The sequence below is a fragment of the Patella vulgata genome, chromosome 2, assembly GCF_932274485.2.
Source record: "Patella vulgata chromosome 2, xgPatVulg1.2, whole genome shotgun sequence".
NCBI lineage: Eukaryota > Metazoa > Mollusca > Gastropoda > Patellidae > Patella > Patella vulgata.
This window is the reverse complement of record NC_065880.2, coordinates 91,398,730-91,416,148: the sequence shown is the minus strand read 5'-3', so window position 1 is coordinate 91,416,148 and position 17,419 is coordinate 91,398,730. Positions and strand designations below refer to the sequence as shown.

The window sequence follows — 17,419 nt, the reverse complement described above, 5'->3', positions numbered from 1 at the left end:
CTCACGTCCAACTTGACGTAGCCTCCACCCCTGGTCCTCTCTGCTCAAAACTCTAAGCACGCTGCTGAAATCGTATACACGGGAACATTCTTCGGGTTTTCTTGTTGAAAGGGGGTTTGATTTAAACACTATTTATTAATTTATAATTACACTCAATATATTATAAATTATATGGATTCGGAAATGACTTTTCCAGGGAGCTTAAATTTGAATAGATTAAGGAAGTCAATCAAGGCAGATTAAGTAGTTAATCAATTAAGGTACATGTATTACACCATCAAGGGGTCGATCACCTAAATTATCAACGACAAACGAGGTTAGTAATAGTTATTAACCTCAGTACAGTCAATATTATTTTTGAATTTTGGATATGAATCACCATATCTTTATGCCCAATTGGGCATATTCCAGGTTGGATTTTTGCCAACTTCCGTAGGACATGACCGGCATTCACAGGCGAAACAGTAGGCCTATCAGTGCGTTTAAACTGTAGTAAATTTCTAATATTTTTGTACTGTTAATATAATGCGTTATTTTATTTTCAGCATCATATGATTAATCAAATTTTATTCTATTAGAATAATTTTGTTCGCCCTCCCAGTTTAATTGTTCAGGTCAAAGATCTGATAAATAACTTGCAGTAAGCTGTGGTCTGAAACCATAATATTATTGTAGAGTTATTCCCCTTACATAAAATGGCTGCACCCACGTGTTGTAATGTAAATTGTAAACAACCGACTTAACCACTACTTTTAGAAAGAATATTGTCAACTTTAAGGTAAAAATTATTGTTGAAGTTTTTCTCTTGTTCATAGTTATCATTTTGTAGAATAAGTCGGTCGATCTTGAAGTGTAATTTACAAATAAATTCAGAAACCAAATAACAACAATATGATATGTTTTAACACACAAAACTGATTAGAAAGAGAGGTTTCCCCAAGTCTTAGTCGGGATAGGGCAGTAATCCAAATGTTATATATTATCTATAATATGATCAACACACTGTCTAGTTGTTCAAATGAAACAAAAAATGAGAATCCATGTACACATTAACGTACACATAAAACAAACCTTAAAAGTCGAATTCAAAATCAGAGTAGGCCATAGCTCATGCTAATGCTTTCAATGCAAATTTCCCTCGTATAGAACATATTCTGATATTGCACTGCAAGCTTTCACTCTTTTACAGAATGGAGGATAAAGAACACAAACCGTATCGTCCACGGGCTGCAGGAATAAAAGCTCGAAAGAAAAAAGCAAAGATTGAGACCGATGACAAAGAAGAGTTGACACCAAAACAACGAAATCCAAAAGCTTTTGCTATTCAGTCGATCAGGAAAACAGAGAAAACTGTTAGAAGGTGGGTAGGGGATATTAAAGGTGTTGTAAGATATGATATGGCTGGGATTGCTTTATAAATCGAAATGTACGTCAAACAGTACATGATGGACCACATGAAAATTCTACTTACGAACTTACAAACCCAGAAATTAACTATTTTATGATCGAGTCTACTGGTGTGGTTTTGATTCCCCGGTAGTACATGACAAGAAGTAGGTTCGCCTGTCCAACCTCGTGGGTCTTCTCCGGGTCTTCTGGTTTCGCCCCCCCCCCCCCCTGCTAAAGACCCCTACGCACAAGCAAATTATTGAAATAAAATTGAACCATATGTTAGTCCAGAAATGACCTAGTTTGTGTCGAGTGGATGTGAAATCCCATCTCTCTCTCTCTGAACCCCATTTCATTTTATTTTTTTTTTATTTTTATAGAACTCTTGATCTGAATGTGAAGAAACAACACATTCCATTGGTTGATAGAACACCGATTGAGCCTCCACCAATCGTTGTAGCTATTGTTGGACCACCTAAAGTAGGGAAGACAACTCTGTTGAAATGTCTGGTGAAGAACTATACGAGACAAAACTTGTCGAATGTGAATGGTCCTATTACAGTAGTAGCAGGTAGACCTAAAATTATTACAATCTGAATAAAACACCAATCCTATTTTGTCATGTTTTTCAATAGTTCATAATTTCGTTTTACTTGTCTTTACTACAATAGGATCCTAAAGAGTTGTTATATAATCCGCGTTCTGAATGATATGAGGGATTAGCCAATGAAAGTTCTTGATGTGCGATGCACGGAACTGTGGGTATTCCACTAGAAACATCAACACTGATTGGTTAATCAAATGTCTGATGTTGTAGGGTCAAAAGCTGCACGTATAACCTCTTGACGCGACCTCCCACTTCAACTGGTCAGCTCTTCATGTAGTAGAGGCCATCGAAATTATAAAAGAACGAAACGAAATATAGATCTGTATTTTATTCAGATTTAAATTATTATACACTTACCAATCGTATATAAAACTGTCAGTCAGGCCCGTATATACATGTAATGATTGTAGTTGTAAAAAAGAATGACAGACACTAACAAACTTTCTGGAAGTTTTTGTTTTACATTAAAGAGACATTATGTAAGATTTAGATAAAGAGCTGACCGCTCTCTGGATAATGAGAAGAGAATATTGAAAATTTCAGTCAAATTACTTCATTCTGAGCAATGTTAGGGCTGTTTGGAAAATAGCGCAGTCTTGATTGTCACTGCTACCATTGTTACAATTCTAAAAAGTCTCGATTATGCAATTTTTTGATTAAATCATTAATCACCAATCGTGTTTAGATCCGTTGAAAATCTCTGGCATCCGATGGTATCGAGAGTTGATTATGGTCTGGATAAGTTAATTAATGTCTAATTAATAATTTAGATAACATTTCAGGCCTAAAGAAAGACTTGTAATAGGCAGATTTAACTCTTGCATAATCTATTTTTAAACTATCAATAATAAAAACCCTGAGAAAGACAAATCTATAACAAACACAATGACTGGCAGTGTCACCAGAGGTTTTGTGCCTGACGAAACCTGACTTTGTGTCTGACATTGTCTGTGACAGGTGCCCTATTTCCAGGCAGGCTTGATGCCAGTTTAACACTAATTCTATCTTTAGATCATCAGCTATTTAATCTGAAATGAAGTGAGGTGTTTATCATACTAGTTTTCTGCCTCAGTCGGGCAGACAGCCATGTAGTATATTAATAAAGACACCCATGCAATGTGCTAAGGAAGACAACCATGCCGTATGCTAATGAAGACACCCATGCAATGTGCTAATGAAGACAACCATGCAATGTGCTAATGAAGACAACCATGCCGTATGCTAATGAAGACACCCATGCAATGTGCTAATGAAGACAACCATGCCGTATGCTAATGAAGACACCCATGCAATGTGCTAATGAAGACAACCATGCCGTATGCTAATGAAGACACCCATGCAATGTGCTAATGAAGACAACCATGCCGTATGCTAATGAAGACAACCATGCCGTATGCTAATGAAGACAACCATGCCATATGCTAATGAAGACAGCCCTGCAATGTGAAAAGTGAGAAATCTTCTGCTAGATGTTGTTCCTGTTCCTGGTTCATGTTATGATTTAGGACTGATGATATATATATATATATTATATTATTTTCAGGAAAGAAGAGAAGAATAACGTTTATAGAATGTAATAATGATATTAACTGTATGATAGATGTTGGTAAAATAGCTGATCTGGTAAGAAACTCTGTTCTTGTTACTTTCATTAACTTATTCTGGGGACCTCCCTCCCCCAACATCCCCTGTCTTCTCCTCCACCTTTCCAATGTGGTTTCCCCTTGTCAGTAGTGCAGGACGGAGTGCCTAACAAGGACAGCTGTCTAATCGTTTGGATGGGATGGAAAAACCAAGGTCCCATGTGTACATTCGCGCGCACAAAAAAGATCCCTTGGCACTTGGAATTCGATATAACGGTAGGCCATAGAGAGAAATTTTGCCCGGGCAGCGGCACTATGGTCTGCTCTTATATCGAATTCCAACTGCCAAGGGATCTTTTACGTGTATACCAATGTATACACGGGACCTCGTTTTTTTCGTGTTATCTGAACAACTAGACAGCTATCCTTGTCCGGCCCTCCGATCTGCACCACTGACAAGGGGAAACCACGTCAGAAAATCCCGATGAACTTTCTCGGCCAATGCAGTTATCGAACACGCAACCTCCAGGCTAGCAAGCATGCGTCTTACCCACTTAGCCATCATGGCCCCCTTATTAGATCAACAAGGGATAATATTTCATGCAATCTATTTCTGGTTACAGGTATTATTAATGGTTGATGCTAGTTTTGGTTTTGAGATGGAACAGTTTGAGTTTTTAAATATTTGTCAAGTTCATGGTTTTCCGAGAATTATGGGTGTTTTGACACATCTGGATACATTTCAAGAAAATAAACAGATGAGAAAAACGAAAAAGAGGCTTAAAAACAGATTCTGGACAGAAATTTATCAGGTTAGTTTAAACCACTGTTTATGTTTCGTCTGTATATGTCAAGACAGTAATCTATCAGGTTAGTTTAAATCACTGTTTCATCTGTATATGTCGGACATCTCCACCTGGATTGACAAACGTCCAAATAATATGAAAGTAACGAGTTACCATACTCTCTGAATGTTTTGAGTTACCATGAATGTACTGAGTTACCATGAATGTAATGAGTTACCATGAATATAATGAGTTACCATACTGTGTGAATGTAATTTATTACCATGAATGTAATGAGTTACCATGAATGTAATGAGTTACTATGAATATAATGAGTTACCATACTCTGTGAATGTAATGAGTTGGCACTCTCTGTGAATGTAATAAGTTACCATACTCTGTGAATATAATGAGTTACCATGAATATAGTGAGTTAGCATACTCTGTGAATGTAATGGGTAACCATACCATTGTAAATATACTATTTAAAGGGGGGTTGGGTGGCTGAATTGGTAACACGTGCAAAATTTCCCTCATAGCACACTGTATGGCGTATGCCCGTCTTCATTAGCCCAGTCAGAGCAGAACAGTAGGATCTTAAACCCTATTTCATTTAAATTCTGTCTAATTTCCTTTCTTTCAGGGTGCTAAATTATTTTATCTATCTGGAATGGTTTATGGAGAGTATCAAAGAATGGAGATACATAATTTATGTCGATTTATTTCTGTGATGAAGTTCCGACCTCTACACTGGAGAACAACTCACCCATACATTTTAGCCGATAGGTATGTATTTAAATCTTATATCATAGATTATTTATTGGAAGATATAACTGGTGGTGATGGTGATAATTTATTTATATTAAAAGGACAATATTGGTGTCAAATCATTATCACATATGTGATAGACCTGGTTAAACACGTTCCAAATATTGGGTGTCAGTCATTATCACATATATGATAGAACTGGTTAAACACGTTCCAAATATAATTTTAACACAGAGATCATTGCTACGATGGATGCGTTATGAACATTTCAAGAAAGGGAAGTGACGAACGTAAAGGGAAAACACGAGTTATCCTTCTATATAACTGACTGAAGTGACGAGTTATAACAGATACACAGACAAATTTCTGCTCACTAATCATTCCTTCGATGACGATATGACTGACACCAATATTGTCCTTTAAGAATGGAAGATATAAATAATGGTGACGAGGGCTGGCGAAAAATATCGATATAGCCGATAATTGTCGGCGACTTCGGGAAAATATCGATATTCAGTTCTTGATATCGATACTCATATAAAAAATAAAGGAGCTTCAATAAAATGAAATTAACGGAATGTTTTATGTCAAATAATCATATCATTTAAAACATTCAAAACATGCTAAAACTAAAAACACACACACCAAAATCCTAGTGGTATTTAGGGGTAATTGGACTATGGTACAACCACAGCGCCTGTAATTTTTGCAGTCGTTTACAATAATCACAATGAATAATTAATTAATTGTTCAGGGGAAATATTCGATTTTAATAGAAATTTATTTATTGTTATAAGCGGCTGAGGAAAATTGTCAAGTGATTGATGGCGAGCGCGAAGCTGCAAATACTATTTTGTTAATAACACCATCAGAAGTTATGAACGAAACAAACATTAAGAAAACATAGTTTAGGGATCATAGGTTTTTTTTTTTATTTGATCAGTAACATATTTAAATGCATTATTAGCATACAAACAGTTATTTTTTTCATGTAAGATATAAATGATGGTGACTGTAATAATTTATTTATATTTTAAGAATGGAAGATATAACTGGTGGTGAATTGATACGACAGAATGGTAAATGTGATCGTAAAGTCTGTCTCTATGGTTACGTTCGTGGAACTCACATGAAAAACAAACAGAGTATACACATACCAGGTAATAAAAAGGGTCAATTTTTTAGGGATATGTCACTTCTCTCTACAGAATATTGGCGGCTCATTGACTATGGTGCTGGCTCAAGAATCCAGACCCTAGTTTCATAAAACATTCTCAGGCTTAAGTTAAGAATTTACTCAAAATTGTTTGCCTTATATTAACTAAAATATAGCTCTTCATAAAACTTTTGTTGTTTTAATGTATCAAGTAGTGGAAGGTCCCGTCAATAGTCATACAAGCAGCTTTTGACCCTATGATGTCAAACATTTGATTAACCAATCAGCATTATGTTTCTAGTAGGGATACGCACAGTTCCGTGCACTTTACACCAAAAACTTGTCGTGACAGACCGTTTCACTGGTTAATCCCTCACATCATCCAGAACGCAGGTTATATAACAACAACTCTTCCAGATCCCAGTGTAGTAAAGACAAGTAATAAATAAGATCTGTGTTTTAATCAGATTGTATGTCCGGCTCAATTTAACCTGTACAAAGTTCAAAAGGTCAAGTACCAGTTAAGAGGAGTGCCTGCCAGTTACACCTAAAATCATTATTACCAGTCTTACAAATCCCATCAATTTAATTATTCATATCACTGGTCTGTCATTGAGTCAAGTCGCATGGTTTCCATCTCACGAGGTAGGTTGGGTGTCTGAATATTTAGCACGTGCGCGCTGTATCATAAAGTCTGTCATTGAGTCAACTGGCGTGGTTTCGATTCCCTGGTTGTATGTGTCGAGGAGTAGGGTCACCTGTCCAACCTTGTGGGTTTTCTCCGGGTCCTCTGGTTTCCTCCCACTGCTAATAACCCCTACGCACAAGCGAATTATTGAAATAAAATTAAACCATAAAATGACCTAGTTTGTGTCTCTGGTTGTACTTGTCAAAGAGTAGGGTTGCATTTCTAATCTTGGGTGTTTTCTTCAGGTTTCCACCTACTGCAAATCCCAGAAATATTTAAAGTCATGTATTTTATTTGTACAGGTTGTGGCGATTTTGATATAAATGATATACAAGCTACACCTGACCCTTGTCCTACACCTGATAAGATTAAAAAACGTTCGTTAAACGAGAAAGAGAGAATGGTGTATGCTCCTATGGCAGGTGTTGGTGGTATCGTGTACGATAAAGATGCTGTGTATATTGATGTAGGAGGAAGTCACTCTTATAATCTAACAGAGGTGAGTCTGGATGAGGGGGTGTGATGCTCGATTGTCAGTCCAGAACGTCCAGAACTGACAGAATATCAATCCAGTGATGCGGAATTCAGTCCTGTCACAGTTCTGTCAGTCGCGACAACGGAGGTGGTGTGAGTAGAATCTCGATGTAATTAAACACAGCAAATATGTTTCGGCTGCACGGTTGGTTAAGATATTTACTTATCCAGTTGACACATGCGTCCGAAATACCCCTTTTCATTCGATTGTAACTATTTTTGGGATTGAGAGAATTCAATTCCGGAACGTTCAATTGAGTACCCCAAATGTATGTCAATATAGGGGGATGTAACTCTTATAATCTGACAGAGGTGAGTCTGGATGATGGGGTGTGATCATTCAAATATAATGCTAATTTAACCAAATCTGGAGTCCAAGTGTGATGATGTAATTATAACTAATTGGACTCGCGCTGAATCACCATGGTGTAAAAATGTGTCGTCCTCGGTGTTCTTATGTCCTTTTGGAAGTGGAAGCACTGGTGGCTCAGTGTACATTGGCGTGCACATAAAAGATCCCTTGGCAGTTGGAATTCGATATAAGAGTAGGCAATAGTGCCGCTGCATGGGTAAAATTTCCCTCATAGCAAACTGTATGGCGTATGACCATCTTCATTAGCCCAGTTGGAGCGGAACAGTAAGACATTAAACCAACCACATTCCATGCCATTTCATTTCCCTCCTAGCCTGCTACACTGCACTATGCACTTGATTCTAAAGTGCATGTGTATGACCACTATCCCTTCAGCCCCACCCTAGTATGAACAGCCCCACCCCCTACCCCCATGTATGAACAGTACAATGAACAACCAGGTAGATTTCGATTGGCTAATTTATGGTGTAATATTACAGGATAGTAAACCAACCAATGAACTTGTCTCAAATCTCATGGACATGATGAATCCTGTCGATGAAAAGATGACAACCAGTAAAATGTCGGTATTTTCTGGAACTCAACCAATGACAGCCGATGATACAGAAGATATAAGGTAGGTTTAAAAATATGGGATGAATGTTTGGGAGACGAGGTTTTAATTTAACATAGTTCCTTGTTGTTATTAGTGATTAACGTCTGCTTCCACCGAAGGTGATATCGCAGACAAGTTGTCTTATTTTCATATTTATTATCTTAGTGTACGCGCAGGGGTCTTTTCTAAGGGAGGAAACCGGAGTACCCAGAGTAAACCCATGAGGTTGAGAAGGCACATACGCTCACACCAGGGATTGAAACCACAACCGCAAGCCAGAGACGACCGGCCAGCAAGAGGTCGTAGCGTGACACACTGGACCAAAAGGCCATTCCAACCCCCCACATAGTTCCTCAAAATTCATGCTAAATTCATGTAGGGTTTGGGCATAGGAACCCTGCAGTAGCAGATTTAGATGGGTTAAGGTCTGTCATTGGGTCAAGCAGAATGTTTTAAATTCCCTATGCCAAGAAGTAGAGTCACCTGTCCAACCTCGCGGGTTTTCCCCGGGTCCTTTGGTTCCTCCCACTGCTAAAGACCCCTACGCACAAGCATATTATTTAAATGAAATTGAACCATGTGTTAGTCCCGAAATGACCTAGTTTGTGTCGAGTGGATGTTAAACCTCATTTCTCTCTGTGTATTGTTCAGCAGTTGTCTGTTATCTATTTCAGTTATCCTTTAGAAGAACGAGTTGAAGGATCCGATGGTAGAATACGTAGACGTGCAGTATTTAAAGATGGCGACGAGCTTAACGATGATAGCGGCCATGAAGATGTATGATATTTTGATACCATCTTAACTTGTGTTCAGTTTAAAACTGACCATTCAATTTTGATAATGAGTGTCCAATTTACAAGCATTTAATTTCCTGACCACTGTTCAAAAATTAATCATTATACATCAATAATCAATTGGGTTGTTTATTTTTTAACAGTGATCGCGAAATTAAACCCTTGTAAATTGGACACTCATTATCAAAATTGAATAGTCAGCTTTAAACTGGAAACAAGTGCAAATTAGATGTTTTTTGGTGTTTTAAAATGATTTTACGAATTTTTAAACAAAGATTTGATATTAAACGATTATGAAAGAAATTAGTACTAGATACACAAGATTAAATGATACCCAAGTTACAGTGTTGTTTGCTTTACATTTGAATTTAGTCAAAAAATACTCTGAACGCAACAGTTATGTTTTAGTCCTACTGGACTTGAGTATATACATGTAAGCATAGTCTTATTCTTTACCCTACTGGCTCAAGTAGTAGTGAAATAGTATCATCATTTGCTTGAAAACGCTGAGAGAACCCTCAACAATTTGAGAGAACCCTCAACAAAACGTCGCTTTAATTAAAATAGTAATTGTGTTCCATATTATGGTTTTGTGTTTATTAGGTGTGTTAATTGCTAAATGCCGCTCAAAGAAGATAGTATAATAGATGTTGATGTATATATTTAAGGGTGAAGATGACGACGACGATGATGATGATGACGATGAGGACGAAGACGAGGAAGATGATAGTGAAGATGATGTACCACCAGTCAAAAAGTCAAAGGTATGTCATCGCGGGACCACAGTGGATTACTGAGCATGACACTGGCTCACTAACCCAAGAAGTTTTTGGTTCAACCCCACTGTTGGCAGAGGATGACTCTCAGGATTTCCAGTCTGGGTTTCCCCGTGTCAGTGGTGTGCTGGAACTTTGCATTATTTTGACCAAAGTTTTATTTCATTTCTAATTTCAGGTTTCTAAATCAAATAAAGAAGAAGAATTTGCTTTTGCCGATAGTGACGATGACCTAGAGGATGAATTAATATTAAAAGCGATGAAATTAAAGAAACAGAATGATGATGATGATGATGATGATGATGATGATGATGATGATGATGAAGATGATGAAAGTGATAATGAAGACAATAGTGATAGTGACACTGATAAAAATACGAAAAAATCTAAATTAAAAAAATCCAAAGACAAAATTGTGAATGATGAGGAGGATTCTAGTGATATTAGTCAATCTGATGATGATGATGATGATGATGATATTAGTCAATCTGATGATGATGATGATGATGATATGAATGAAGAAGATAATGGTGATGATATTGAAGAGGAAGAAATTGGTCAGGGTAAGAAAAATCCCAATGATCCAAGATTCTTTAAAAATACTTGTCGCACTTTATTCTACTTATATTATATAATTAGATTTATAGTGGAAGAGTTCATTATATTATATAATTAGATTTATAGTGGAAGATTTCATTATATCATTAGATTTACAGTGGAAGAGTTCATTATATTATATAATTAGATTTATAGTGGAAGATTTCATTATATCATTAGATTTACAGTGGAAGAGTTCATTATGTTATATCATTAGATTTACAGTGGAACAGTTCATTATGTTATATTATTAGGTTTGATGTGGGGGAGTTCATTATATTATATTATTAGGTTTAATGTGGGAGAGTTCATTATATTATGTTCTATATCATTAGGTTTAAAGTGGAAGAGTTCATTATATTATGTCCTATATCATTAGGTTTAAAGTGGAAGAGTTTATTATATTATGTCCTATATCATTAGGTTTAAAGTGGAAGAGTTTATTATATTCAGTCCTATATCATTGGGTTTAAGGTGGAAGAGTTCATTATATTCTGTCCTATATCATTAGGTTTAAGGTGGAAGAGTTCATTACATTTTATCGTTAGGTTTAAAGTGGAAGAGTTCATTATATTATGTCCTATATCATTAGGTTTAATGTGGGAGAGTTAATTACATTTTATCTTTAGGTTTAGAGTGGGAGAGTTCATTATATTCTGACCTATATCATTAGGTTTAACGTGGGAGAGTTCATTATATTGTGTCCTATATCATTAGGTTTAAAGTGGAAGAGTTTATTATATTCAGTCCTATATCATTGGGTTTAACGTGGGAGAGTTCATTATATTCTGTCCTATATCATTAGGTTTAAAGTGGAAGAGTTTATTATATTCAGTCCTATATCTTTAGGTTTAGAGTGGGAGAGTTCATTATATTCTGTCCTATATCATTAGGTTTAAAGTGGAAGAGTTCATTATATTCTGTCCTATATCATTAGGTTTAAAGTGGAAGAGTTAATTACATTTCGTCGTATATCATTAGGTTTAAAGTGGAAGAGTTAATTACATTTCGTCGTATATCATTAGGTTTAAGGTGGAAGAGTGATTTAGTGGAAAAAGCAGCAGCATCATTTAAAGCCAGACAAAAAGGAAAAATAAATTATAGAAAACTTATTTATGGAGAAGGTGAGTATTAACCATAAAACAATACTTAATGGAGTAATTGAAATCTGGAAGGGAAGACCAAGTGCTAGTCTCGATCACCCAGAACCTCATATTCTTCAATGTACGGAGGGTCCGGTCAATATTTGACGTAAAGTCCATTGCCCATGCGTAACCGGGAGTTTGGTCTTTTATGTGGTTGGTTTTCCAGTATCTTCTGGCCAAGTCAAGTAAGAGTTGCACCCCATAATTCTTGCATTATTATAAACGAACATGAACGTGACGAAAAATTAGGATTAATTAAAAAAACATAGATATGGCCCATGAAGAGAGAAATTTTACAATAAATAAAAATCACGAGTGTTGGATATTGAACTGGCAATGCAATCAAATGGATTTTCTGAAATGGCATTCTTAAATTAATTTCATCTTGTTTAAGGACTAATTGATCGAATTATTGAAATAAAATTGAAAATATATCTATAATTTAATTATATTTTACAGAATTAGGCGTGGCAGATGAGGAAGATAAAGATGGCGATGAACTTGGCGGACTTTTCAAAGTTTTAAAACAGAAAAGTGATCAGACTAAAAACGACAGATTTTCTATAAATAAAACAGACTGTTCCAAATATTTCCCTGAAAATCCACAGGATTGGTCACTGGAGGAGGTAAGAAAATATTTCCTGAACTCAACAGTAGATAATCTCTCAACTTGGATTGATTCGGATTAAAAAAAGGCCCATCAAAAGATATAAAAGATTACAGGAGGCGCTCACTTGTTTTGACCATTTCCTGTTTACGTCATCTGCTGAGAATGCCGAATATGTTGCAAATTTTCTATTTATCATATCAATGTACATACATTTTTGCACTGGTAATCCCTTTAGGGATTCAACTTTTCTCACAAATGAAATTCAGATTCTTTTAATATGGTAAAATTACTAAATGAAATTCAGAGGATTTTAATATGTACAATTATTAAATGAAATTCAGAGACTTTTACTAAATGAAATTCAGAGACTTTTACTACATGACATTCAGAGACTTTTAATATGTACAATTACTAAATAAAAATCCAAGACTTTTAATATGTACAATTACTAAATAAAAATCCAAGACTTTTAATATGTACAATTACTAAATGAAATTCAGAGACTTTTGATATGTACAATTACTAAATGAAATTCAGAGACTATTGATATGTACAATTACTAACGGTAAATGACACAATTAGAGACTTTTAATATCTGTCCAGGAGGTTTGGGGGCTGAATGGTTAAGGTGTGCGCGTTGGATCATAAAGTCTGTCATTGAATCAAGTGGGATGGTTTCGATTCCTGTGTTGTACATGACAAGAAGTAGAGTCGCCTGTCCAACCTTGAGGGTTTTCTCCCGGCCCTCCGGTTTCCTCCCATGCTAAAAAAGATCGCTACATGTATACGCAAGCGGATTCATAAAATAAAATTGAACCATATATGTTAGTCCCGAAATAACCTAGTTTCTGTCGATTGGACTTTATATAATATCTGTCGGAAGTCCAACTTGGAGTTGGGGTTTTTTTTTTCCGATCCTCAGGTTTTCTTCCCCCACTGCTAAAGACCATTATGTGCAAGCGAATTATTGAAATAAGATTGAACCATATGTTAGTCCCGAAATGACCTACAATTACTAGATTAATTTTTGTTTGATAAACAGGTAACAGCCAGTATAAAAGATTGTTTTATAACTGGACAATGGTCAAAAGATAAAGATGCTAAAGCCAGACTCGATTTAGACGGTAATTATACATAAAATACAGTTTGTTTTCATTGAAATATATATATATATTAACCAGCCCCGATCTGACAAAACATTGAAATATATATATATATATTAACCAGCCCCGATCTGACAAAACATTCTCAGGCTTAAGAATTTACTAAAGATTATTATGGCCTTTATAAAACTTTTATTGTTTTAAAATATCAAATATATCAATAAGAAACTATGTACAAAGTTTTGTGGATCAAAGATATTTCTATAAACAGTGATTGAAAGTTGAGTAAATTCTTAACTTAAGTCTGAGAATGGTTTGTGAACTCAGGGCCAGGTGTTTACAATAATATTGATATTGAGGTTCACTTATTAAAACCTTATTATAGAGAGACCCTTATTTAGCCGCTACACCAACAGGCACGGATCAATTATCTCAGGAACCTGGCCAACCCCCATCCTGCAAAAATTCCTGGATCGCCCCTGACCTATTAGAATAAGTTTCCTTTATCTTGAAGTAGTGTGAGAACAAGAAACAAAGTAATTTAAGAACAAAAAATTTTAGGTGGCTAAATTTATTTTTCTGATGACAGTGAAGAACTAAATTTAAATTAGTTTCGCCATACACATAAACGCTAAACATCAATTCAACTGTACCATACTACAAAGAAAGGGGACCATGGTGATCAAGGGGTAAACAACTGTTCGTGGGCCGTGAAAAGTCTGCAGGACTTTTTAAATGAAATGAAATGAAATAGGGTTTAACGTCCTACTGTTCTGCTCCAACTGGGCTAATGAAGATTGAGTGAGAATAGGAATATGAAATGAAATGGGGTTTAACGTCGTACTGTTCTGCTCCAACTGGACTAATGAAAATGGAGGACTTATTAAGCCAAAATCCCAATTGTTATGGGTGTTCCTGTATTGTGCCTAGTTTTCATTCCATTCCACTCTACAGTGACATAGACAAATGCAGAGCGAGACAGAGATGTATATACAGGTGGGGGTGGGGTGCGTGGGGTAGTCTTTACTGTAAACAATTGAAGTTATCTATCTGATTCGATCCTTGTCTAGTCATTCGGATGGGACGGAAAACCGAGGTCCCATGTACACATTGGAATGCACGTAAAAGATCCCTTGACAGGAGGAATTCGATATAAAAGTAGGCCATAGTGCCGCTGTCCAGGAAAAAATTCCCTCATAGCGCACCGTATGGCGTATGCCCGTCTTCATTAGCCCAGTCGGAGCTGAACAGTAGGACGTTAAATCCCATTTCATTTCATTTATCTATCTGAAATTAATCAACCGTTTTCACAAGAGTTTATATTATTTTACACGAGTTGTATTGAGTTTTTTTTTTATACTTTTAGACGAGTTGTATGGAGATTTTGAAGATTTAGAGACAGGTGAGAAATTTACTGGTCCTGATGGAGAGAAGGATGATGATGATGATGGAGAGAAGGATGATGATGGGGAAGATGATGAGATGAAGAAGGACGATAAAGGTGAAGAAGACAAACCAGGTAAATATATTTATAATTTGTAAAATTAAACTCTAGAAACCTGTTTATACCCCACATTTTCTTGTGTTGTAAATGTTCTCATTACTGACAAAAATAAAAAATATGTGACAACCCGTAATGACTGCCTGGAGGACTTAGCTGCTGTGGGCGTCTGTTTCGTTGCCTGGCAACTTGTCTTTTGATTATTATTACTACTTGTCAGTCCTTTCATATGGGACACCTGAACACAATCAAATTATTTCTCCCTCTCCTAGGGGGTTTGGATGGCCGAAAGGTTAGCATGTGCGTGTTGTATCATATGACAGGTAGGGGGATTGGATGGCCGAAAGGTTAGCACGTGCGTGTTGTATCATATGACAGGTAGGGGGGTTGGATGGCCGAATGGTTAGCACGTGCGTGTTGTATCATATGACAGGTAGGGGGGTTGGATGGCCGAAAGGTTAGCACGTGCGTGTTGTATCATATGACAGGTAGGGGGGTTGGATGGCCGAATGGTTAGCACGTGCGTGTTGTATCATATGACAGGTAGGGGGGTTGGATGGCCGAATGGTTAGCACGTGCGTGTTGTATCATATGACAGGTAGGGGGATTGGATGGCCGAAAGGTTAGCACGTGCGTGTTGTATCATATGACAGGTAGGGGGATTGGATGGCCGAAAGGTTAGCACGTGCGTGTTGTATCATATGACAGGTAGGGGGGTTGGATGGCCGAATGGTTAGCACGTGCGTGTTGTATCATATGACAGGTAGGGGGGTTGGATGGCCGAATGGTTAGCACGTGCGTGTTGTATCATATGACAGGTAGGGGGATTGGATGGCCGAAAGGTTAGCACGTGCGTGTTGTATCATATGACAGGTAGGGGGATTGGATGGCCGAAAGGTTAGCACGTGCGTGTTGTATCATATGACAGGTAGGGGGATTGGATGGCCGAAAGGTTAGCACGTGCGTGTTGTATCATATGACAGGTAGGGGGGTTGGATGGCCGAATGGTTAGCACGTGCGTGTTGTATCATATGACAGGTAGGGGGGTTGGATGGTCGAATGGTTAGCACGTGCGTGTTGTATCATATGACAGGTAGGGGGGTTGGATGGCCGAAAGGTTAGCACGTGCGTGTTGTATCATATGATAGGTAGGGGGATTGGATGGCCGAAAGGTTAGCATGTGCGTGTTGTATCATATGACAGGTAGGGGGGTTGGATGGCCGAATGGTTAGCACGTGCGTGTTGTATCATATGACAGGTAGGGGGGTTGGATGGCCGAAAGGTTAGCACGTGCGTGTTGTATCATATGGTCTGCCATTTAGTCAACTGACATGGTTCCGATTCCCCGGTTGTATGTGACAAGGAGTAGGGTCGTCTGTCCAGCCTTATGGGTTTTCTCTGGGTCCTCCGGTTTCCTCCCACTGCTAAAAACCCCTATGTGCAAGCGAAAAATTGAAATAAAATTGACCGTGTGTTAGTCCCGAAATTCCCTAGTTTGTGACGAATGGACATTAAATCCTCTTTGTATTTGTATACGATAAGTCAAGATGAACCAAACACAAGTAAAAATTAGTCAATCTTTATAGGCTTTTAAAAATAAATGTGCCTTTAGGAATTATTAAATGATTCAACAGTCTGATTGTTTGTAATATTATTCTGGTTTTTTTTTTAGAAACGGAGAGAAAGAAGACGAAAGCTGAAATGACGGCTAATGAAAGACGAACTATTCGTAAAGAGAGACAGAAAGAAGCGTTTGATGAACAGTATGATTTAAAAGATGACTCCGCGTATTATGATTCGTGGAAATCAGATCTAGATAAACAAGCCAAGGTGGGTACAAAAAATTCAAAATAGTTAAAGATACGTTCCGGCATACAAACTGGGTAATTTGATGATGTATTAGGACCAAAAACATATTCTAACTAATTAAGGCTGACCTTAAAAATATCTTTGTTTCACCAAACCCGACCCACAATCGAGGAGAAGGGTCGGTAGGTCGGTTTTTTTTTCAGATTTTTTTTTTTAAAGTTAGAGAAATCAATACAGAAAACTTATTAGCTGTATACTACAGATTCATTAATTTTGTTTAATGAATTTGGGGTCTGACTTAAAAAGTAACGAACTGAAAGTCTTTTTATTAAACTTAAGAGCTAATTTGACAGCTTAATATAGAGCGAAGCTCTAAAGCACCGGATACACTGGGCAAAACAGGCAATGCGCATGTCAACTTACCAAATCTCGTCCAAGCGAGATCACGTAACTAACAAAAATAATTCTATCCACCAAATCTCGCCGAAGCGAGATTACGCGCCTCATAGAACTATTTCTATGACGCGTCTAATCAATGACGTCACATATTTTTTACGTCAATGAAAATAATTCTCACACTTTTTTGTTCTTTTTTTAAAAACAAAA

The 17,419-nt window shown here is 36.9% G+C and overlaps 1 protein-coding gene across 2 annotated transcripts in view; it reads left to right on the top strand.

Annotated features, from left to right (window-relative positions):
- Window positions 1–670: 670 nt before the first annotated feature.
- LOC126810046 (ribosome biogenesis protein BMS1 homolog) overlaps window positions 671–17,419 on the top strand; it is a 27,961-nt gene continuing 11,212 nt past the window's right edge. Inside the window, exons 1-18 of one of the 2 annotated variants that reach the window (XM_056098659.1) lie at window positions 671–778; window positions 1,190–1,360; window positions 1,770–1,960; window positions 3,540–3,619; window positions 4,203–4,391; window positions 5,008–5,150; window positions 6,171–6,292; window positions 7,279–7,475; window positions 8,363–8,499; window positions 9,153–9,255; window positions 9,941–10,036; window positions 10,227–10,373; window positions 10,560–10,611; window positions 11,671–11,769; window positions 12,250–12,416; window positions 13,443–13,524; window positions 14,870–15,022; window positions 16,677–16,834. In XM_056098659.1, the coding sequence (XP_055954634.1) occupies window positions 1,191–1,360; window positions 1,770–1,960; window positions 3,540–3,619; window positions 4,203–4,391; window positions 5,008–5,150; window positions 6,171–6,292; window positions 7,279–7,475; window positions 8,363–8,499; window positions 9,153–9,255; window positions 9,941–10,036; window positions 10,227–10,373; window positions 10,560–10,611; window positions 11,671–11,769; window positions 12,250–12,416; window positions 13,443–13,524; window positions 14,870–15,022; window positions 16,677–16,834 (2,286 nt within the window). In that variant the 5' untranslated portion in view covers window positions 671–778; window position 1,190. Of the gene's footprint in view, window positions 779–1,189; window positions 1,361–1,769; window positions 1,961–3,539; window positions 3,620–4,202; window positions 4,392–5,007; window positions 5,151–6,170; window positions 6,293–7,278; window positions 7,476–8,362; window positions 8,500–9,152; window positions 9,256–9,940; window positions 10,037–10,226; window positions 10,612–11,670; window positions 11,770–12,249; window positions 12,417–13,442; window positions 13,525–14,869; window positions 15,023–16,676; window positions 16,835–17,419 lie in introns of both variants that reach the window. The other variant, XM_050534983.2, reaches the window with a different exon arrangement.